The following is a 25,688-nucleotide window of genomic DNA, read 5'->3' on the forward strand; positions in this document are numbered from 1 at the left end:
ACCTTTATATTTTTTTAGCCAACTGTAAACTTAGCCAAGTTATAAGTGCATGGGGTCTATTTATAAGGGGTATATATTTAATAATAGCTTAAGCTACTGTATTTGAAACACAATTTAAGTTTAAATATAGAAAAATAATAATTACCAGAAAATTAAAACATGGTGTAAATTATAGGTACATATTTGTCTCCAATTGTTGAATAACATTTTTTTTTTCTTTTAATAAATTCATCTGGCCAAGACGTTTTCCACCGTTACCAAATAAAGCCACATTACTTACTTTTCTTATTTACATAGTAAGGGTGTAACGGAACATGTATTTGTATTGAACCGTTTTGGTACGTGGTGCTCTGCTTGGAACGAAGGCGTACCGAACGAGTTTCTGACGTAATGTAACCCTTACTTTTTGAGGCTGCGAGTCAATCGGGTTACAGTTTCTTTGTGTAGATTATATTTACTCCGTCTTCTCTACTATAATGAGGACCAACACGGTAGGACAGTATAACCCAGAAACGTCAATGGCGCGACAACGTGGCCGCCAGGAGAACGCGGTGAAACGCGGGCGTTGAAGTCAATCAGCCAATGCACATCAGTCGCAGTGTGGCCGCGTGTTAGACGCGTCCCAAAAGCAGCTTAACACGACGCACGCGAAAAGAACAGCAGAGTTTATTATTTGACGCGAGACGCGACCCTCCTGCCTCAAATAAAAATAAAAATACGGTTGATCCGGTCGATCTTCAAACTAATATGCAATCGTAACCCACTTTTTGAGTCTTGAGTGGTAGATGGGGGCACAGTTGACTTGTCTTTATTTACTGCTGTCTTCTCTGCTATAATAATAACCAACACAGCCCCGTGTTCAATACAAAACCCTCCTACCACAACAAAAAAAGTAGGAACTAATATTCACATAGGAACCAAAGTTTTACAACATAAAATATACATTATAAATGAATACTACATCACATTTGTAAAATATAAACACATAATAAAATAAATTGAAATGAGCTAAAACACCTGTAACTAAATAATAAGAATAATACACAGATCCTGCTTACACAATTAAATGTATTAATTTCTGTGTGGCGCTCTAACTTGAGAAAATCCACCAATCTTCTAAAAACCGTTCATAAGAAAAAAAGATGATTCATTGAGGCATTTCATTTGTAAAATACATGTTAAAATCTTTGTCATTGGGATTGCTTTTCTCTTTAGCACAGGACTTCTTTTTTCTTCTTTCTTTCAGAAAGAAAGCTGACCAATATGCGGGGTCTGAAATGCAAATTGTTGTTGGATTATCTTTATATACCCGCTACTTATTGAGCAGAATTCTAGCTTTGTATAGGCTAATGTTCCTATTGTTGAAAGCACAAAGGTGTGTAAGAAACAAGTAGCATACAGTGGTACCTCTACATACGATCGCTTCGACACACGAACTTTTCTACATCCGACGTAAAATTTGACTCGCCATTTGTTTCTACATCCGACGACATGCTCGAAATACGACGACAATGGCAGCACCGCAGACGAATGCACGGCGGATTTTCTTGTGTGACAAATCAACACTGGTTTCAGAAAAGGTTGGTACAGGTGGTGAAACAAGGAAAAAGTTGACGCTTACCTTCTAAATGAAGATGCAAATGACAGAAAAATATGAGCATAGGGTGGGCATCCGTGAAATGGCTCAACAATACATCTCTACGGTCCTCCTCCGACCATCGTTCGCCAGTCTTTTCAGTTAAGCTGACAATTCTTATTGTGGTAACATCTCCAGAGAAATTGCCAACTTCGCCACGTTTTTATCATTTATTTCACAACTTATTCAAAACAAAAACACCTTCTGTCTGCCGCAATTGACGGAGTTAAGAAAACATTCAAAGTGAAAGTGAAACTCAAGCTCACCGGTCTGCCTCTGGCACGTCAGCACCGCGGTGCGTTCAGGGTCAGCAAAAAACGTCCGCCACATTAGAACCCGATTCGTTACATTAATACAGGAATTATTATTATTATTATTATTATTATTCCGATTTTGATTTATAATTTATTTGTTTTGCTATGTGTAATTGCCATTTGTAATAGTACCAGCAGTATTTTTTAAGGATTTAGTGAAGGTTTTTGGGCTGTGGAACGAATTAATGGAATTATAATGTATTCCTATGGGAAAATCCTGCTCGACATACGACCATTTCGACTTACAAACAAGGTCCTGGAACGGATTAACTTCGTATGTAGAGGTACCACTGTATTTATATTTTGCATTTTGTTTTCTTACTGTACCGAAAATGAACCGAACCGTGACCTCAAAACCGAGGTACATACCGAATAGGGCTGGGCGATATGGACTTAAACATGTATGACGATAAATTGAGCAGATTTATCTTGATAACGATAAATGACGATAAATTCGCCCAAGCGGACTGTTATATAATTTGAAAATCTGAATCAATGCATGAAATACAGATTAACTATTTCTTGTTGATTTATTTACCAGCATTCAATTTGATATACTGTATTTAACAATTGTACATGCAGTCTAAACATTAAGTTTATAAAAATGTATTGAAAGCAATAAGAATTCAAGTATGAACATTTATAACAGCGTGTATGACTTGAACAATGTACATTGTCAAAATCAATATGCCTGTGCAAACATGTCATTGTAACACAAATGACTTGCAGCTTGAACAGTACACTTCAAAAAGACAACTTAATGTTAATGGCTGCTGTGACATAATTATTAAATACAAGTGTTTACTTTATGGTTTAAGGGTTTTTTCCCCTCAGTGCATTTTTTAATAAATGCACGCACAATAAAAATAGCTGGGGCCATTTCTCGGTCATTATAAGTTTCGCCGTTGGATTGTACTTTATGCTGAATGCTTTACCATCACAAAAGCTATCAGAGGAATCACACACAGACAGATATAAAATAACGCCACATAGTAATTGCTAGATGCAGTCCGTGCCCAATCCACTCATTAAGTTCAGCCGTTTCGACAAGGTTAGAGCCGCTATCCCGACTCCATAACGTTCATTTGTAGCGTTAGCCGCTAGCTAGCGTTAGCCTGGCTACCAGTAGAAAGCACTGAAAGCACCATCTCCGGAAATCGTGAGAACAAAGGAGGACAGCGGGTGAAAGCCCGTCTGGATGCCACCAAGAGTCTACTAAATGTCGGTTGAAAGTTTGGTGAACCTCCCTTAAGCCACACTCCATCACGTTTTGCTTGTAGCGTTAGCTGCTAGCGTTAGCTTACCGGGCTTTTGTTTGATTGGCTTCCTGATGATCACGTGACTCCCTACGTAAGCACATTCACTGCTTTCTTAAAGGGGAATGAACATAGACGAACAACACAGAACCAAAGCGGGATGAAAAGACTATATTTTCTTGTTTTATTAATTTACCGAATTTACCGACATGGTCAAAATTACGTCGGTCATCGTTAAGAATTTCGGTGACGGTAAATTTTCGGTTAACCGCCCTGCTCTAATACCGAACCGAGATTTTTGTGTACCGTTAGACCCCTATTACATAGTGATTATAATTTTACAGGATTTCTGCGTAACACAAAATAGACCAAAGGTTTGGTTCTTGTTTTCAAAGTTATAGGATTAACTGATTATGGAATACAGTGATTCCTCCTTTTTTGCGGTTAATATGGACCAGAACCCCACCTTAAAAGGTGAAAAACTACTAAGTAGGGTTTAATTACAGTCCCTGCGTGTTGCATAGGTGTGTTTTGGCACACCTCCTTAATGTCATGTTGGTCCACTCACGAGCAAAGTGATCGCGTATGTGGGATATGATTCTTAAATTGTGGCTTAAAAGGAAGTTAAAATTTCCCCAGAGATGTTCGAGGTTTGTAGCAACCTTTAGGTGCTCTCAAAAAAAAAAAAATAAAATAAAATATATATATATATATATATATATATATATATATATATATATATATATATATATATATATATATATAAACTGATAATAATGGTGAAGGGAAAACGGTGAAAAGTACCACTGAAAATGACCCCGGAGGTTTAGGAGGTATTTGGAGGGGATTGAATGCTCCATCAGTGAGTAAACGTTGTTGAAACCCCTTGTGAGGTGTTGGAGGTTTGTAGCGAGCTATGGATGTGAAAACGGTGAAAATTAATGCTGAATATCCCTTCAGAGATCGTGGAGATTTTTGCCAGGGATAGAGTTCTCGATTTTCGGGTAAAAAAGGTTAAAATTCCCTTGGAGGTTGTGAAGGTTTGTAGCAGGCTTTAGGTGCTCTTAAAGTGGGTAAAATGTAGCGGTGTGCCAAAAAAAACGATTATTAGATGCATCAAGATTCCACAAGTGACTATTCGATTATGATTAATAAATGTTCAAAAACGATGGTTTTCCCTAATAACTTTATGACAGCCGCTCGTAGCGGAACGAAATTCAAGACACGTCTGCCGCCCGGACCCCTTTAACGGACGCACGCACAACGTTATGATGGCTGCAGCTGAAGTTACTGAGCATTTACTCCTGTTCAAAAGACTCGAAAATAAATTTGTGTATGAGACAGGCAGGTCCCGGCAGTCGCGCTTTGGGTCCTCTTCTGTGCGCAAGTTATTTCTTAGAGCGTGAGGGGAAGAGAGATAGTTCGTTGCTCCTTGTCTTTCAGTTGTCCAGCAGTACGTTCAAGTCGAATTAATTGGGAAAAAGTCACTAGAGTTTTGCTAAGTCCTGTGTCCGTCTATCAGAAGTGAGTACACGAACCCTCTTGTACTGTTTAGTTTTTATTGTTGTTGTTTTTGAGATGTTGATAGTTATCGCCGAGCACTATGCTAATTAGCGCATTGGCTAACATGTATTCCCATGTCAATTTGTGCGTTGTTTGGTCGTGTACATAGAGTTACTCCAGGTGCAGAACGTGCAAAACCAGGATTAAGTACAGCGGTAACACTACAAACATGCAAAACAGTACAGAAATCTGTGAAAACAAAATCAATTGGTTAAAAGAATTCTTATTTCTAAAGACACTTTGTTTGTTTCCAGAAAATGTGGAATTCATTTCACCAGTGTAAATTTTATTGTATTGTTGAGAGAAATAAGTACTGCCTTTAAAACAGCTAATGTTTTTGCACCTTCTGGGGCTCCATACAAGATCTCACCCCGTGGCATCAAAATAACAAGAACGGTGAGCAAAAATCCCAGAACCACACGGGGGGACCTAGTGAATGACCTACAGAGAGCTGGGACCACAGTAACAAAAGCTACTATCAGTAACAATGCGGCGCCAGGGACTCAAATCCTGCACTGCCAGATGTGTCCCCCTGCTGAAGCCAGTACGCGTCCAGGCCCGTCTGCGGTTCGCTAGAGAGCGTTTGGATGATCCAGAAGAGGACTGGGAGAATGTGTTATGGTCAGATGAAACCAAATTAGAACTTTTTGGTGGAAACACAGGTTCTCGTGTTTGAAAGAGAAAGAATACTGAATTTCATCCGAAGAACACCATATCCACTGTGAAGCATGGGGGTGAAAACATCATGCTTTGGGGCTGTTTTTCTGCAAAGGGACCAGGAAGACTGATCTGTGTAAAGGAAAGAATGAATGGGGCCATGTATCGAGAGATTTTGAGTGAAAATCTCCTTCCCACAGCAAAGGCATTGAAGATGAGACGTGGCTGGGTTTTTCAGCATGACAATGATCCCAAACACACAGCCAGGGCAACAAAGGAGTGGCTTCTAGTCTCCAGATCTCAACCCCATAGAAAATCTGTGGAGGGAGTTGAAAGTCCGTGTTGCCCAACGACAGCCCCAAAACATCACTGCTCTAGAGGAGATCTGCATGGAAGAATGGGCCAAAATACAAGCAACAGTCTGTGAAAAGCTTGTGAAGAGTTACAGAAAACGTTTGGCCTCCGTTATTGCCAACAAAGGGTGCATAACAAAGTACTGAGATGAACTTATGGTATTGACCAAATACTTATTTTCCACCATGATTTGCAAATAAATTCTTTCAAAATCAAACGATATTATTTTTTTCCCCTCACATTCTGTCTCTAATGGTTGAGGTTTACCCATGTTGACAATTACAGGCGTCTCTAATATTTTCAAGTGGGAGAACTTGCACAATTAGTGGTTGACGGGTCACGAAATACTTATTTGCCCCACTGTATATATATTGAGCACTAAATCACATTCTGATGTTTTGACAACCTTGATGTTTCTGCTCACTATTCTCAGTGTATAACTGGACAGTGGACGAGGTAGTGGAATGGCTCATCACTTATGTGGAGCTGCCGCAGTACGTGGAGGCCTTCCGTAAGATGAGCTTTAACGGTAGCTCCATGCCCAGGTGAGGACCCGGTTGTCATGTTTCAATGGAAGCTGCGTAATATTTGGTGTTTTTCGACTTTGAGAAGCCAGCCGAACAGAATACACTGTGTGCTTGCATGATGCATCTTCATTGAACTTCCTTCCTCGTGTCTGTTCTCTCTCAGGCTGGCTGTGAAGAACACAACTCTGACACACGCCATCCTCAAGATTCTGGACCGCAGCCACGTTCAAAAGCTGCAACTCAAATCTCTGGACACCGTCCTGTTCGGAGCACCCCTCAGTAAGTGTCATTAAATCTTTTGTTCATGAATTCCACATAATTGTGGCTTCAGAGGAGGTTTCTAAAGCATTTGAAAGTTGTCAATTGCTTTTTCTTTTGTCATGTCAGTGGGTGCAAAGACAATTTGAAATGCTTGTCAATTTTTCCAACCAGTTACAGCAGAACCTCCAAAATAAAGTAGAAAAGCCTTTGATTTGCTGAAATGATGCCGTTTCCATTGAATCACTATCAATTCCCTATTCCAAACTCCACCATAATTTCCTATGAACATTGAACACTTTGCCATCCTGTCTCTCTTAGCTTAGTGTCGTTAAACAGTTGTGTGGCCATTATAGAATCTAAAATATCATCTAAAATAGACAGTGTCCATAAGGGGTTTTATTGCAGTTGTACTTTTAACATCGAAATTAAGGGAAATCCCATTCATCTCTTCCAATGCATTTTTGTTCCCTGTTAGAAAAATCGCAACGTACAGCTATTTACTTTTTGAGAAATATATATACATAGTTATAAAACAATTTAATTGATTGTAAAGAATTTTAAAAAATCCAAAATATGTCTTTACAGTTCAGTGGACATACAGCTGCTCCTTTGTGGTGTAACACCTATGAAGTAATTACAGTCAAAATAACTATTGACCAGTGCTAGGTTGAACTACTGAAGGTAGTTGGTTTGTAGTTTAAATTTCAATATTCAATTTTTCTCATCAAATGTTTTTCTTTTGTTGATCAACAACATTTTAAGTCAGTAGCACTTCAGGTATTAAGGACAGCGGCATAACAAAAATAAAAATGACAAGAAGAGTAAACTCAAAACAAATTCAGCAAAAGGCTGAATGGGTATATCTGTATATCGCTATAGCAAGGTCTTATGTCCAGTTTTTTTTCGGTATATCGCTATAGCAATGTCTTATGTCCAGTTTTTCTGGTGGTCCAGAGCAGAAAAAAAAAAAAACTGCGCCGGGTAACAAAAAACATGGTGCAGCCTACCAGGTTGATGGATGCCAAATAGAATTCATGCATGCGTCTCGCTCCTGAGTGAGGCATACAGTGGGGAGAACAAGTATTTGATACACTCACAATGGGAAAACCCATTGGCAATGTATCAAATACTTGTTCTCCCCACTGTAGTTCAACGGGTCGTCTGTGGGTAGCTCGCCATCTTGTCTCTCAGTTGGAAATTGTCACTCCACTAATTGTTCAGTCACTTTTGAATCAAGCTTTAATAGCCTATGTAATTAGCAAAAATATAAAAATAAAGTAATTCGCATACTTAAGAGGTCCAAATACAATTAAAATTAAAGTTATTGTCGAATGAATTGCAATGGCACACGTTAAAAACGACAATGTAGGTGGCTAGGCTAGACAAAAAGGGGACATTTTTCGAAGTCATATGTTTAACCACCAATAATCATGCGACATAAATATCATGAATTAAAACTTTTAACATACACTGACCAATACAATATGACTGAAATATTAAGTATAATTTCAAACTCACCAAGTCCATTTTAGCAAAGCGGTTTGTCACCAAGATTAACAAAGCTTGGGAAATATCCGAAAATACACCTTTCACAGTTAAAATTTTAGCGACATAGTTTTAATATTTTAATCTTTTCAACAGTAACTCTAAATGGACTCCCCTCTTTCCTTCCTCAATCAAGTGTGAGCAACAGCGGTGAAGTTGTGAGCATTATAAGTTTCCATGTCGGTGCATTTCCCCAATAGAGATTTTCAAAATGGAAGTCTAGCGGAAAACTTTTTATTTCTTCTCAATTAAATAGTTAGTTTACTGGTTATATCAGGTTTTAAATCTTGAACAAAACACGGATTTTTAAACGTTTTCCATTTTAAGGTTTAAGCAATGTATTCTTTTAATGTTTGTCTTTATCAATGGAATCTTAATTTTGTGAGACTATGTTAACCTGGGTTACAGTGGCAACCAGAACAAATGTATAATGCTGAATTGTAAGATGTCGGTGGCATTTTACAGATATAGCATAAAGTTAGCATCTTGCTTTGCATCTTAAGAAATACGCAATTTGGTCAAAAGGTTCTTTTCTGTTTACTTAGTTAATAGTTTTGTTATAAACATCTACTGTTGGTGACAATAGGCAGTTTAAAGCAAGCACATTTTTTGACCACTATCTATGTAAAGAATTCGTTGTGATCTGCCAAATTGCAAATGGAAAACTCAAATGCTCAATAGAGGTCGTTCATAGAAAAAAGTGAATTTTAAGTTAATGCCCCTTTGTATTTGATGTTATTGCTAATTCTCCCCTGTATTCCTTAGGAAGAACGTTTAAATTCAGTAAAATGAAAATTTTCATCTCTGTTGCACCAGTGATATTCAAAACAGCTGTGTGGGAAACCAGGAAACTTGGTAGTTGTTTGGAATGTTTGTTTTATCTGACCATATAATCTGCCCAAGCATGACTAGCTGGGGACACGCATGGGTGACGCTAGTCGGCCCACTTTGTAGCGTAACGGGCACAGTATGCAAGCAGAATCTGCGCGTGGCATGTGTCACTGTGGGTGTCGGCACCCGGGTAGATGCAAATGAGTGGCGTCTGGCTTTGACAGCCTCTCTAAGCACTCGCACCCACATTGGCTCCCTCACCAATGCGGCAGCATTTTAAGACATGTGCAACAATGAGGCACATCCTCATCTGACAAGGCTTACACAATTCCGCACACTGATTTGAAGTGCATCTGTTGCGTGTCCATGATTACACAAGGCCGATTTTTTACGCTTGTTGCTAGCCTGGTGTATCATGTAGACTCTATTCAGTGGCATTGATTGCATAGAGAAAATGCAGGTTATTATCCTGATTTCCTTACACTTCCTTGTGCGTTGGATTACCGGTGATTGACTAGATGACAACTAATCGATTATCAAATTAATCAGCAACTATTTGAATTAATTAATCATTGAGAGACATTGTTGCTCTGAGAATTTTCTATGTTTTATGAAGTTCATAATAGTAAATATTCTCCTGTATGCTTTTAATAATTGTTAAAATTGTATGTATTTAATTTATTTATACTGTATTTTTTTAATTAAAAAAATCTAGGGCTAACCCAAACGACTAATTTTCTCCCGATTGGTCAGCCGACTATTTTTACGATTAGTCGACTAGTCTAATATTTTTTAAATTTTTTAAACAAATTTAGCAATGACATTTTTGTTGACGCTAATTAATTCACCCAAAAACATTTTGGAACACTTAAATTCTTTATTAACGTATAAATAATAAACATATCCTAGCATAACAATAATAAATCACAAACAATGAGGTCAAATGCTGCGGGCATTAACTAGTGCAAAAAAAAAACAAAAAAATGTAAACGGAAACACTGACTTCCCCTTTCCAACAGGAGTCAAAACAATTCTTACTCTTTTTGTTGTATGTCTATATTGTTCTAAACGTTAAAATGAAGGAAGGTGAGCATGCCTACATGCTCAGGTGTCATTTTTTTTTTTTTTTTTGGGTAACAATGTGCCCAGCAGCTGAGAAAAGACGCTTAGATGGTGTTGAAGTTGCAGGCACTGCCAGGTATGATCTGGCCAGGAGAGTCAGGTTTGGGAACTTTTCTTCACTGTCCCTCCACCACTGCAGTGGGCTGAAGGACTTCTTTTTATGCGACTTTTCAAAGTAGGAGTGGGAACCTCTTGGTACCTCACGATACAAAAACGATACGATTTGCGATACAAAGCTCGCGATAACGATGATCTGACAATATGGCGATACAATGATTATCAATACATTGGTCAGGAAATCATTCTAGGATATTCTACAAACAACTAATGAACAGAAAAATAAGCTTCTGCTGTGAATTGGAATGAGTTTATCACTAGTAGACGTTCAATCCGTTTGAAGTGGGAGTGGGCAGCGAATGAACGAATGTTCATTAGACAATGACATACCACAAAAAGAGTAAGATTTGTTTTGACTCCTGTTAAAAATGTGAAGTCACAGTTAGGGTTGTTCCGATCATGTTTTTTTGCTCCCAATCCGATCGTTTTAGTTTGAGTATCTGCCGATCCCGATATTTCCTGATCGGATTGCTTTTTTTTTTTTTGCTCCCGATTCAATTCCAATCATTCCAGATAATTTTTCCCGATCATATACATTTTGGCAATGCATTAAGAAAAAAATGAATAAAACTCGGACGAATATATACATTCAACATACAGTACATAAGTACTGTATTTGTTTATTATGACAATAAATCCTCAAGATGGCATTTACATTATTAACATTCTTTCTGTGAGAGGGATCCGCGGATAGAAAAACTTGTCATTCTTAAAGGATAAATGTGACTTTGTATATTGTGACTAAATATTGCCATCTAGTGTATTTGTTGAGTTTTCAATAAATGATGCTGTAGCCATGCCCAAATGCATGATGGGAAGTGGAACCATGACTGTGCGTAGTGCTACCAATTGATATTTCTTCTCTCCGTTGAGAAATAACATCGGGTGTTAAGAAAAAGATCAATTACTACCTTGCTTCCCCACATTGCTTCCCACGATATTTTTAATCATAGGGAGAGGGATTGTAAGGCTTTAGCCAATTATAAAAATGCTCCAAAAGCTGCCAAAATTCACTCTACTCATTTTACGCTGCCTTTTAGCTCTCTATATAGGTAAAACGGCGCCATTACAGATTGAGCGCGGCAATGGGTGAGTGGGCCGTGCAACGCATGCATTAATTGCGTAAAATATTTTAACGTGATACATTTAAAAAAAAATTTAATTACCGCCGTTATCGGGATAAATTTGATAACCCTACTTGAGGCCTAAACTAAAGAGTCTGGATGAGTGTAACATATTATCTATGTAACGTTAAATACAATTAGAAACAGATTTAATTTAAAAAAAAAAAAAAAAAATTAAAAAAGGCATGTCCGATATTTTTTTGCCGATTCCGATACTTTGAAAATGACGTGATCGGACCAACATCTCTAGTCACAGTGTTTTGGTTTACATTTTTTTTTTTGCACTAGTTAATGCCAGCAGCATTTGACCTCATTGTTTGTGATTTATTATTGATATTTATGTTATTTATTTATACATAAATAAAGAATTTAGGTGTTCCAAAATGTCGTAAAAATAGTCGGCTGACTAATCGGGAGGAAATTAGTCGTTCGGGACAGCCCTAATTGGGACCAAACCTACGCCCTTGTAATGGACAGTCCATTTCAAGGAGTAGGGGGAAATTCTACTCGCCGTGTAGAGTTTTACTAGTTTCGGTGAGAAGGGGAATATTTTTGTTGTTGTTGTTGTTCTTTAACTCCATTTCCACACAACCGCACATTGAGGTACCAGTTAGCTCAGCAAGGAGATGAGAGTAATTTTTCCAGTGTCCCTGAGCTCGCGAAGAGAGCGCATTTATCAAGGTTTCGTCAGCCGTGATTGCTTATATTCGTCCGCCGAAACAGCCTGGTAGTAGATATAATAAGTACGCCTGCCTCTGTGATATTGAACGCGTTGTTGATATTAGCACGCAGTGTTTCCCACAGGATTTTAGGAGACTGTGGTGGGAGGGTCTCTGACCATAGGATTTTTTGAAACTGTGGTGGTGGGCTGCATCGGAGTCGGACAGCCACACCATGTCGTGCCACGGCGAAAAAATTTTTTTTTTCATTATTTTTTCCCCCCAAGAAGAACCATAACAAAGATATATTTGAAATATTTCATTAGCTAGGCTAATGTTATAGCTCTCAGCTACGGTACATGTATGTAAAATACGTTGCTGATTACAGCTATGTTACCCTATGTAATAATGTGACTTTTTTTCTCGTAGCAATAGTACGACTTACATCTCGTAGTGACTCAGGGTTGGCAACCCAAACTGTTGAAAGAGCCATATTTGACCCCCCCCCCCCCCCCCCCCAACCCCACCAAAAAAACTGATACAGTATGTCTGGAGCAGCAAAAAATTAAAAGCCTTGTACAAGTCTTATAATTATCAATACTAGCTATATTAGCCTACTATAAAAATGACTAAGTTGGCTAGAAATACATAATTAGCCTTCATGATTAAATGTTTATTTTCCCTGCAGTGGATCCCATAGCGCACCACGTGACTACTCTGTTGTACGATGACACCACAAGTTTAACTTCATTACAATATTAATGAATTGAAAGAATGTTTGTATCATGTTTGTCCTCCTAGAAATCCTATTAAAACAAAAAATATATTTCCCTCCCCCATCTTTTTCCATTAAAAAAAAAAAAAAAAAAAAAAAGCTCCGAAGCAGCGCTAAAGAGCCGCATGCGGCCCAAGAGCCGCGGGTTTCAGACCGCCGTCGTAGCCCTCCTTTTTCCTTTTTATTTGACCCTCATAAGTACTACATTACCACACCAATAACAGTCCTTCTGTCAACTGACCCATTTACAGAACTGGGGGAATTCTAATGGCCGTGTAAAGAGTTTTTCTTGATTCGGTGAGAAGGTGAATAGTTTTTTCCCCGTTGTTCGTAAACTAAATTTCCACACAAACGCACATCGAGGTACCATTAACTTAGCAAGGAGAGGTATGACAGTCATTTTTCGAGTGTCCCAGAGCTCGCGAAAATGGGGGGGGGGGGGCGCATTTATCCAACTTTCGTCAGCCGTAATTGTCTGAAGTTGGCGCGTCGGTGTTGTGCCAAAAAATAGCCACTCCACGCGAAATGTCCCCCCGAAGGGAGCGCCCACACGTCACTCGTACAAACAGCCTTTTCTTACCAATCGATGGACACGGAAACGACGTTCTTGTACCGTGAATATGTATCATTTTACTCTGCTTGAACTAATAAATACTTTACTGTGACCAACGCTCTGAAAATAGAGCAAGGTTTTATTTTGGGCCCCGCCTCTCCGCGCAAGTTCAATCAAAGTTTGCTTTCCGTCCAAGACGGCCGTCCACCGCTCACTTTCGCCGAAAAGTCCGATCCAAACTATTGTAATGCCCCGGATATGGGGCAGAAGGAGAGAAGTCTGTATTTGCTTACCCACTTGATTGTGGTAACAATAATAAAGGAAAACAATAACAAAATATCAGCGGGCTGCTATGACATGCGACCGCTATCTCTCGCTATCTCGCTCGTTCTCCCATTCTTCCTACTCGTTCCCCTTGCGTCTCTTAAATAACTAACTAAATAAATAAAATACTACTCTAAAATGCTGCTCTCGCTCGCGCGGGTAGTAGAGTGGAGTGGGCTACAGATGTGTAATCGGCTGACTGACGCGTCTGATTAGTATCTTTTTCTTTTTTTTTTCCGCGTGGGGGGGGGGGCAACGAGACTGTGGCGGGCCCAAACGAGACTGGGGCGGGCCGCCACAGTCTTGTTCATTGGTGGGAAACACTGAGCACGACTGCACTCCCTCGCCTCTCGGCGCAATTTCATTCAAACTTGCCGTTCTGTCCAAGACGGCCGTCCACTGCTTACTTTCGCTGAAAAGTCCGATCCAAAATACTGTAACGCCCCGGATGGAGGGAAGAAGGAGAGGAATCTGTATTGGCTTACCCACTTTATTGTGGCAACAATAATGAAGAAAATATATAACAAAATAATTGCGGGCTTCCGTGACATGCGACCGCTATCTCGCTTCCCTCTATGTCACAGCTCCTTCTCCGAATGTTTCTTAAGGGGGCTTTGCAGAGTTACGGACATTACAATACACAATGAATAGCTTGCCGTTAGGGTTGTTCTGATTATGTATTTTTGCTCCCGATCCAATCCCGATAGTTGTAGTTTGAGTCTCTGCCGATCCCGATATTTCCCGATCCGATTGCTTTTTTTTTTTTTTTTTTGCTCCCGATTCAATTCCAATCATTCCCGATAATTTTTCCCGATCATATACATTTTGGCAATGCATTAAGAAAAAAATGAATAAAACTCGGACGAATATATACATTCAACATACAGTACATAAGTACTGTATTTGTTTATTATGACAATAAATCCTCAAGATGGCATTTACATTATTAACATTCTTGCTGTGAGAGGGATCCACGGATAGAAAGACTTGTGACTTTGTATATTGTGACTAAATATTGCCATCTAGTGTATTTGTTGAGCTTTCAGTAAATGATACTGTAGCCGTGGCCAAATACATGATGGGAAGTGGAACCATGACTGTGCGTAGTGGTACCAATTCATATATCTTCTCTGCGTTGGCAAATAACATAAGGTGTTAAGAAAAAGATCAAGTGCTACCTTGCTTCCCCACATTGCTTCCCATGATATTTCTAACCGTAGGGAGAGGGATTGTAAGGCTTTAGCCAATTAAAAAAAGGCTCCAAAGGCTGCCAAATTTCACTCTACTCATTTTACGCTGCCTTTTATCTCTCTATATACAGTGCCTTGCAAAAGTATTCGGCCCCCTTGAATCTTGCAACCTTTCGCCACATTTCAGGCTTCAAACATAAAGATATGAAATTTAATTTTTTTGTCAAGAATCAACAACAAGTGGGACACAATCGTGAAGTGGAACAACATTTATTGGATGATTTAAACTTGTTTAACAAGTAAAAAACTGAAAAGTGGGGCGTGCAATATTATTCGGCCCCTTTACTTTCAGTGCAGCAAACTCACTCCAGAAGTTCAGTGAGGATCTCTTAATGATCCAATGTTGTCCTAAATGACCGATGATGATAAATAGAATCCACCTGTGTGTAATCAAGTCTCCGTATAAATGCATCTGCTCTGTGATAGTCTCAGGGTTCTGTTTCAAGTGCGGAGAGCATTATGAAAACCAAGGAACACACCAGGCAGGTCCGAGATACTGTTGTGGAGAGGTTTAAAGCCGGATTTGGATACAAAAAGATTTCCCAAGTTTTAAACATCTCAAGGAGCACTGTGCAAGCCATCATATTGAAATGGAAGGAGCATCAGACCACTGCAAATCTACCAAGACCCGGCCGTCCTTCCAAACATTCTTCTCAAACAAGGAGAAAACTGATCAGAGATGCAGCAAAGAGGCCCATGATCACTCTGGATGAACTGCAGAGATCTACAGCTGAGGTGGGAGAGTCTGTCCATAGGACAACAATCAGTCGTACACTGCACAAATCTGGCCTTTATGGAAGAGTGGCAAGAAGAAAGCCATTTCTCAAAGATATCCATAAAAAGTCTCGTTTAAAGTTTGCCACAAGCCACCTGGGAGACACACCAAACATGTGGAAGAAGGTGCTCTGGTCAGATGAAACCAAAATTGAACTTTTTGGCCACAATGCAAAACGATATGTTTGGCGTAAAAGCAACACAGCTCATCACCCTGAACACACCATCCCCACTGTCAAACATGGTGGTGGCAGCATCATGGTTTGGGCCTGCTTTTCTTCAGCAGGGACAGGGAAGATGGTTAAAATTGACGGGAAGATGGATGCAGCCAAATACAGGAAGATTCTGGAAGAAAACCTGGTGGTATCTGCACAAGACCTGAGACTGGGATGGAGATTTATCTTCCAACAGGACAATGATCCAAAACATAAAGCCAAATCTACAATGGAATGGTTCAAAAATAAACGTATCCAGGTGTTAGAATGGCCAAGTCAAAGTCCAGACCTGAATCCAATCGAGAATCTGTGGAAAGAGCAGAAGGCTGCTGTTCACAAACACTCTCCATCCAACCTCACTGAGCTCGAGCTGTTTTGCAAGGAAGAATGGGCAAGAATGTCAGTCTCTCGATGTGCAAAACTGATAGAAACATACCCCAAGCGACTTGCAGCTATAATTGGAGCAAAAGGTGGCGCTACAAAGTATTAACGCAAGGGGGCCGAATAATATTGCACGCCCCACTTTTCAATTTTTTATTTGTTAAAAAAGTTTACTTGAATCACTTGTTGTTGATTCTTGACAAAAAATTAAAATTTTATATCTTTATGTTTGAAGCCTGAAATGTGGCGAAAGGTTGCAAGGTTCAAGGGGGCCGAATATTTTTGCAAGGCACTGTATGTAAAACGGTGCCATTACAGATTGAGCGTGACAATGAGTGGGTCGTGCAGCTCATGCATTAATTGCGTTAAATATTTTAACATGATACATTTTTTAAAAAATTAATTACTGCTGTTATTGGGATAAATTTGATAACCCTACCTTAAGCCTAAACTAAATACTCTGGATGAGTGTAACATATTATGTCTGTAACGTTAAATACAATTAGAAAACGATTGAATTAAAAAATACATATATATTAAAAAAAGGCATGGCCGATATTTTTTTGCCGATTCCGATACTTTGAAAATGACGTGAACGGACGATCGATCGGGACATCTCTAGTTGCCGTTGAACCCTTCACGCTAGGCTGCCGCTAGTTTGAAACGGCCTTAAATTTTAAAAAATCTTTTTTTAAAGATCTCTTTTGCACGGCGGGGCGGCTTTTATTTTGGTGTGGCGGTGCGCCACAATCATTAATTTGTAGGGGAAACCCTGTGATTAGTCAACTATACAAATATTCATACAAATATCTTGTGTTGATGCCTGCTCCTTGCGCTGGTGTCGTCTGGCTCAGTGTCAAAACGGGAGCTGTGCGGCTGCATTTCAATTCAGGGGGATCTTTGAACTCCACTTGAACGCTATGACGAAAACACATGCTTATGTTAAATTGACTTGTGAACCGGTCAGCTTTAGACTCGAGGAAAAAACTTTTTTTGTAAAAAAAAAAAAAAAAAAAAAAAAACCACACACACACAAAGCTCATTTTGAAAAAACAACAAACGCGTTGAGCTGTTGCTTTTGAGAGCATGTTGCAACCTGACCTGGAGCCTCGCCCAAATGTTTGTATTCTTTTACTTTAAATATTTAATCATCTCGTTTTACAAGCTCTACGAGGGTATAACCTTACAATTGTGGTGTTTGGTCACTATAAGTAGATAAATGACTTAAAGGTGCCTGCAGAATCCAGGGTAAATTGTGGACAGTTACTAGCTCGCGTGTGGAGTGTTTTAGCCAAGCGTAGACCACGCGGCTGCCATGAGATGCGCGTGGACGTGCGCAGGCGTGTGTCGCCCAGAGTGTTCGACCTGAACCCTGTCTAGTGAAGGGAAGAAAAAGGACTTTTTGGGGCGGTCATAGTTAAAATATCAGGGCTCTGCGTACTTATCAGGGCATTGGTGGAGCATGCATGGAGTAGAAAAGTATTATACATTAACACTATGAGGTCCATATAGTACTTTTTCTTGTATGACAAGAAGAAGAAAATACACTAAGCCATCTAGTTTAAATGTTAAATAAACGCATAACACTTCCGTTTCCGTATCTCTCAGTGAACAGACACAACCATCTGAAGGACTTCATGTTGGTGGTGTCCATTGTCATCGGAATGGGCGGTTGCTGGTTCGCTTACATCCAGAACCGCTACTCCAAGGATCACATGAAGAAGATGATGAAGGATCTGGAGGGCCTGCAGAAGGCCGAACAAAGTCTTCATGACCTGCAACAAAAGTTAGTCCATGTTATTCCTGTTTCTTTTTTTAACATTTTCAACACATATCACAGATGCTTCACATTTATACTGTACATGTCTAGCATAGCAGCCTGTTGATTAGATAAAATGGTCTGAATGAGACATTCGCTCCCCTGTTCGCCCGCTGCGTTGCCGCAACGAAGCGTTAGGTTATTGAAGAACCTATTTTTGGGCCTGCTAATACGGCAAAGAATGCTCACAATGTGCGTGTGCACTGTATCTTCTTGTTCCTTTCATGGATTTGCCAACCATTGATCTAATGCAGCATTCCTTTTAAGATTATAGCATTTGTCAGAGGTACAAGATGCACTTGACTTGAAGCTACAGACCAGTAAGTCAGTGTCTGCTGGTCATCGCAAATACTGACTTTTAAACCCTAAATTCATGAAATTATATTTATTTATTCACAGTAGTCTACAAACTTCAGAATCGTACTGCCTGGCAATGAAAATTTAACTATAACCTGTTGGGAGAGTGACACAGTTCTCCACTCATTCTCATTAATTGCAGACTTTTAGCTTTTCACTTCTTCCAAATCCAGTCTCAAAGTCACAACTAAACTTTTCCCACACTTAGTCCTTTTTAAAAAATATATATGGCGGAAAACACTCAGGTTACTTAAAGTCCGGCTCTGAGACCCCCAATTTGGCTAAATTTCAAAATTGTCATATGCATGTGAGATACATAATTGGAAAGCTTAAAATCTCAATTTTCTGGGGGAAGAAAAATTTTGAACAGGAGGGCATTTTTTAAAGAAAAAATTTGAATAGCGAAACCCTAACTGTAGGTGAGAGCATTAGAGAGCATAATTAAAGACGCCCTGATTTTAACGAGATAGTATTACATACATACCTTGTTTCAATCCATAAACTCCATGTTGCATGTATCACCGAGTGTCAAGACACAGCTGTGAATGGCCACTGCCGGATTTTTTGAGGATTTTATGGGTGAAACACGGTAATATAACAAGGGTCGCGATGCAGAAATCGCAGACATCAAGGAGTGGTCGAGATTTTCTTTTTCATTTATTTACCCTTTTAAATGATCTTTTTTTGGATCAATTACGTATCTAAAATATTGGGGAAAATGCGACAGTAACAAAAAAAAAAATTCAATTAAGCGATAGTTATGAGGTAGATAACCGTGACTTACTTACAGACACTATTTTTTTCATTGTGACGTAATTTGTTTAAAAGTTTAAAATATGCCAGTGAATAATTTTTTAAAGGCGTTTTTTTAAAACTAAATATTAGACATCAATTAATGATTCTAAGCTAAACATGACGGACCTTTCGAATAATAAATATAATTACTTACCTTCTTTTTATGGCTGGATTGAAACAAAAGCAGTTGCGCGATGTCTGTAAACGGGGGTCTCCAGTGTAAAACGGACAAATTAAATAATGTGCCATGAATCTGCTATGGCAGCATATAGACATATTGTTCTATCAAACACAACAGTTCTTTTGGCTTAAAAAGCAGCAGTTTATTTTAAAGAGGGGTGAAAGAGCAGAAACTGCTTTTTCAGGCTTGTATTTATGTATTTTTGAATTTTATCCTTAATGGGAACCACGGATAGAAACACTTGTACCCGTAGTTCATTAAAGATAAAAGCTATGAGTTGAAACAATTTGATATTTAAACCCCTCTTGATGTTTTCGTTTTTATACAATTTATAAAATTAGTCTAACTAGTAGGTCCCCACTGTTGTTGACGTGGCAGTGTGGTGATGTCACTGGGTTACACTGCCGGGCTTCCAGAAATGACTCCAGCGACATCAACATGTCATCTGTTCAGCCCTTTCAATTTGAACCCTTGAGGAACATTATTGGGCATGACAGCACGATCCATATTTCACAAAACGAGCAGCAAAAGCAAAATGAACAGGAAAGACGGGAAGAAACCAGACCAGAGCAGGACAAAACAAAATGTGCTACACTGGCGAAACGTTTACATGAGGCGAATTTGACACCTAAAGCACTACTATGCGCTTTCCGCTTGTTTTTTTTAGGTGCATACAGACAGAACAAATTAAAGATGCTAAAGTGTTTTGAGGCAATGAAAAGGTAATAAAAGACTCAATAAAACACAAATAGTAAGTACTCACCGCTTTTAACCGATGTGCGCATGTGTTGGGCGTCTCGCTGCGTAGGAAGAAATTGCAGAACACCGGTTGTGTTCGTCTAGTGACAGTAATAAACTACGTCATCACTCCTAGCGTCCATTGCGCGCATAAAACATGGCGCCATCCGTTGATCATTTTTTTGTTTTGAGCATATTTTATGTGTTTCTCATAGCATATTTTAGCAAAAGAGAACAATTGTGGCTTATTAGTAAAGATGCACCGATACCGATACTGGTATCGGTAGGGGGCGCCGATCCAGCCCGAAATGGTGGTATCGGTATCGGCGAGTACCAACAAAGACGGCGCCGATACCATTTACCGGTCCAATATTATAACATTTGACCACAGCCTTTTTTTTTTTCCTCCTGGCGCTCACTAAACTCTGTCTCTGTGTTGTGTGATGACACGTGAACATCAAGCAGCTATCGCTATTGGCCTGTTCCAGACCAATGAGAGCGGGCCAATAGCCACTCCTAACCAATGACAAGGCAGCTTTTTCACATGGAGGAAACACAAACCAGGAGTAATGGCGGCGGTCGGGAAGTATTTCAAAATAGAAATCCCGTCGATTAAAATCAATGACTGCATGCAAGATTTGCGGCCTGAAAGTTTCGAGATGTGGAGTTAAATTGGCCAATTTCAATACCTCGAACCTGATAAAACATTTGAAGACGAAATGTGAACGAACACAACGAGTTTGAGCCTGCAAGAGGAGGAGTGGTATCCAGAGGAAGGGCGCTGGACCGGAGCAACAATCTCTGGTCAGTTCACTACGTCTACTTTACTTTTATTGTGTTTCACTGAAAGAAATGCCGCAGTAATTTGGGAACTGTTTCCAAAGTAGGGTTGCCACCTTTCAGAAATAGAAATAAGGGACTCCCCCCTCCCGAAAAAAGAAGGCTAATAGACGGGATGCTGTGGTCAATTATTATTACTTATAATTGTTAGCGTCCGCAAATGCGAAACAAGGTGGGAACTCGAAGCAGACAACAAGCCGGGGATATGTACAAGGGCTTAGTGATTGCAAACAAAAAAATAACGCGATCGCGGGATAGAAGAAATACCAAAAGGAGTTCGTGACAGCAGGTCGACAGAGCTCAATACTACAAACTCGAAGGTTAACTAAGACGATAGGCAGTGAGCCAAAAAGCCAAAATAAAAACATTCAAATACCTGCACAGGGTGTGGGGTTACAAACGAGAGCAGCACACTAACAGAAAAAAACCCAATGCAGGGGCGTAACAAGCAAATGTAGCGAGACTATAGTACGAGATGTCAAATGGCGATCAGCAAGGCAAAATACCTTTGAGATCACCCGTGCTTAAATGCTGCGCTGATGAGCCTGCATTGGATTCAGGTGCGACGTCAGGAAAGCCCCCATGACCAGCCCAGTCACAATCTAACCAGATGCAGAATGTGACAATAATATCATGAAAGTTGCACTGTTTGGCCTTTGAGAAGTTTAAAAAGGTTTATTCAGTTCATTCTGAGTTTATTATTATGAATTTATTTTTACTTTCTTACTGTTGGGCTAGCATTATACATGTGTTATTAATTTCATAAATGTAGCACTATTTTGGCCTTTGAGAGCCAAAGGTTTATTCAACTATTGTCTACTAGGGTTTAGTAGACTATTCGCTTTGTACTAGTCTTTTTCCTATTTTGCAAAGGTAAGCAACAGCCTGACAAAGCCTTGATAGCAATGATTTCACATCCAATTATGTAGCTCTTTGGGAAAAAAAAAGGAAAAAAAAATTATATGTATATATATAAACGGGGTGGTATCGGTATGGTATCGGTATCTGCCGATACTGCACAGCCAGGTATCGGTATCGGGGCCAAAAAATGGTATCGGTGCAACACTACCTATTAGAGCCTACAAGTCTTCAAGTCCGAGGTTTCTTTTAAGATCATCATCCCTGACCCGCTTCGGCCCACTTTATCAAAACAAAGTCATTCTTAACACAGCTCAGATAACAGGATAACTTTATAAAATAATCTTATAAAATAAAAGATCGTCTTGCATTTCTCGTCCTTGATCTATAAAGAGCAAAATCGAGACAAAAACAGTGGGATTATTTTACTCTGAACCGGGTGGACATTTTTTACTGAGCAAATGTCAAGTTATGGTCCCATTGCAATATTAAGTTTTAATTGATTTACAGGTGATTCAACTAAGGGTTTGTTAGTTTCTCAAGCTAAGGAAGCGTAGCTATAGTACCTCCTGCTTTTTCCTGATCCCTGCTGCCAGCTGCTCTCTTTCCATACCCTCAAGCCCAGAGCCACCTGATACCGCTGTATCCCTGTAGGGAGCTATTGGTGGTTGAAGGCTGGATTTCCTGGGAGCCTTTTAGAGCGCCGCTTGACCATGGGGGCTCTCTGATTCACTGCAGGGAGATGAGGTGTTAAGCATAAAGGTTTTCCATGTGGTGTCTCTGCTGCTAATTCCGCCACATGGGGAGGTGACTCTACGAGTAGTGGTGCAGACGAGCGGCAAATTGGTCAAGGACTGTCGACAAGGACGGCGTCGAATGAGTCGTAAACAGAACGGTATCAAGAAAGTACAGCTAATCAGTTTTCTTGGGAAACGTCCCACCATGTTTAGTTGGAATCTCTTCTGTGCAGTTGAGGTCAGGGTCCCAACTCACCCTCCATTTTCCATCTGGATCGCCTTTCATTCCCACCCTGCTCTTCCCTGGGGAAATGCTGCTCCTCAGTGACGGGAGCCAGTATTACAGCTGGGGGTGAAAAGAAATCTAAAACACATTGTGCGCTATTATGATGACTTCCGGAACAAAACAATCATCCGTGCGTGCCTAAGCACTCAGTAATTAAGTCACGGGTGATAAAGCCCTCCTCTTTTGTAAAGTCATGCTCACATCTAAAAATAGGAGTGCTCAATACGACCTCAGACACATGTGGTAGTGCAGTAGCATTGAGTAACACTCTGTACTGTTCTATAATTGCACGCCAACAGCTGTTCTCAGCCTCTTATTGCTATTTTATTGTGAGTAACCCAGCAGCTGAACAGAGAGTTCAGTAGTGCTAGTCAGTGATGGTTTCTGCTGATGCATGGCGAAGGTGAGGACCACGTACGTACACTTACAGGCCACAACACTACAAACACCTGCACAGACATAAAAATAGGACCTTGTAAAATTCTGTGTTTACAAGGATGATAATGTTTACTTTGGATTGATACTCAATTTAGAAATATTTGTGGTGGTTGTGGTTTTCATTGCATGTCATTTATTTACATTATTAGGAATAAATCTAATAAAAATATTGTTCATTCATGAATGAATGGGTTTTTATGTAACTATTTGTAATGTGATATAGATATGAAGAATAGGGTACATGGTAGGGGTGTAACGGTACACAAAAATCTCGGTTCAGAACGTACCTCGGTTTTTCAGGTCACAGTTCGGTTCATTTTCGGTACAGTAAGAAAACAAAATGCAAAATATATATGTGCTAGTTTATTACACACCTTTGTGCTTTCAACAATAGGAACATTAGCCTATACAAAGTTAGAATCCTGCTCAAAAAGTAGCGAGTACTTAAAGATCAATCCAACAACAATTTGCCTTTCAGACCCCGCGTATTGGTCAGCTTTCTTTCAGAATGAAAGACGAAAATAGAAGTCCTGTGCTAAAGAGAAAAGCAATCCCAATGACAAAGATTTTAACATGTATTTTACAAATAAAATGCCTCAATGAATCATTTTTTTTTTCTTATGAACGGTTTTCAAAAGCTTTATTGGTGGATTTTCTCAAGTTAAAGCGCACACAGAAATTAATTGTGTAAGCAGGATCTGTGTATTATTCTAATTATTCAATTACAGGTGTTTTAGCTCATTTAAATTTATTTTATTTAAATGGGCTATTATTTATTTACTTTGTGTTTATATTTTACAAATGTGATGTAGTATTCATTTATATTGTATATTTTATGTTGTATAACTTTAGTTCCTATGTGAATATTAGTTCCTACTTGTTTTGTTGTGGTAGGAGGGTTTTGTAATGAACACGGGGCCATGTTGGTTATTATTATAGCAGAGAAGACAGCAGTAAATCATCAAAGACAAGTCAACTGTGCCCCGATCTACGACTCAAGAGATCAGATGGACTCAAAAAGTGGGTCCTGATCGACTGGATCCACCGTATTTTACACGAGTGACTTCCGGTCTGCCTGATCCTAGCTAGCATCAAATAATAAACTCTGCCGTTCTTTTCGCCTGCATCGTGTTGAGCCGCTTCTGGGACGTGTCTAACAAGCGGCCGCACTGCGACTGGTGTGCATTGGCTGATTGACTTTAGCGGCCGCGTTTCACTGCGTTCTCGCGGTGGCCACATTGTCGCGCCGTTGACGTTTCTGGGTTCTACTGTCCTACCGTGTTGTTCCTCACTATAGTAGAGAAGACGGAGTAAATATAACCTACACAAAGAAATTGTAACCCTATTGACTCACAGCCTCGAAAAGTAAGGGTTACATTACGTCAGAGACTCGTTTGGTACGCCTCCGTTCCGAACAGAGCACCACGTACCGAAACTGTTCAATACAAATACATATACCGTTACCATGTCTACATGGTTAGATTAGTTTTGGGGTTTATTTTTGTCCCCTGCTTTGATCCCTTCAATTTATATTCCTGTGTGATTTATGTTTTTTTAAATTTAATTTTATATTTTATTTAATGTGGTAAAGAGCTGCATGCTTTTTTGGCGTAAAAATCTCATCATGCAATGTGGACACCTGTGATTTATATAGTCCATGTGGCTTATGTATTTAACACATACAGTATGTATGTACTAAGTAGTAAGTTTCGGACACGCCTAATTCAATGCAACACTGAAGGTCCCAACCCCATTGATAAAGCATTAAATTCTACTAATCAGCCCTGAAAAGGCATACCTGTGAAGTCAAAAACCACTTTAGGTGACTCCCTCTTGAAGCTAATGAAGAGAATGACAACAGTGTGAAAAACTGTCATCAGAGCAAAGTCTGGCTACTTTAAAGATACTAGAATATTATACATGTTTTTAGTTATAATACCTTTTTTTGCGAAGTTCATAATTACCTTCAGTGAGAATTTACAATGAAATAGCTGTAAAAATAAAGAAAACGCTTGAATGAGAAGGTGTCTCCAAACTTTTGGTCTGTACTGTAATTTTGCTGTTGAGACTTGAGATTTATAGTCCAAAAATTACAGTACCGTATTTTTCGGACTACAAGTCGCTCCTGAGTATAAGTCGATCCAGCCATAAAATGCCCAACGAAGAGAAAAAAAACATATATAAGTCGCACCGGAGTATAAGTCGAATTTTTGGGGGAAATTTACTTGATAAAATCCAACACATAGAACAGACATGTCATCTTGAAAGGGAATTTAATATAAAAATACAATAGAGAACAACATGCTAAATAAATGTACAGTGTACAGTGCATGAACAACGAAATGTGAATATACTGTCCTACGCTACGGCTCGGTCCTGGCTATACAGCGAACTCCCAAAA

At 39.4% G+C, this 25,688-nt stretch overlaps 1 protein-coding gene across 4 annotated transcripts in view; it reads left to right on the forward strand.

Annotated features, from left to right (window-relative positions):
- The window catches only part of LOC130911125 (stromal interaction molecule 1-like), a 94,016-nt gene that overhangs the window by 29,617 nt on the left and 38,711 nt on the right, over nucleotides 1-25,688 (forward strand). For all 4 annotated transcript variants that reach the window (XM_057828851.1, XM_057828852.1, XM_057828853.1 and 1 more), the window contains exons 5-7: nucleotides 6,214-6,325; nucleotides 6,471-6,586; nucleotides 17,847-18,024. In XM_057828851.1, the coding sequence (XP_057684834.1) occupies nucleotides 6,214-6,325; nucleotides 6,471-6,586; nucleotides 17,847-18,024 (406 nt within the window). The remainder of the gene's footprint in view (nucleotides 1-6,213; nucleotides 6,326-6,470; nucleotides 6,587-17,846; nucleotides 18,025-25,688) is intronic.

Source organism: Corythoichthys intestinalis, unplaced genomic scaffold (genome assembly GCF_030265065.1).
Source record: "Corythoichthys intestinalis isolate RoL2023-P3 unplaced genomic scaffold, ASM3026506v1 HiC_scaffold_23, whole genome shotgun sequence".
Taxonomy (NCBI): domain Eukaryota; kingdom Metazoa; phylum Chordata; class Actinopteri; order Syngnathiformes; family Syngnathidae; genus Corythoichthys; species Corythoichthys intestinalis.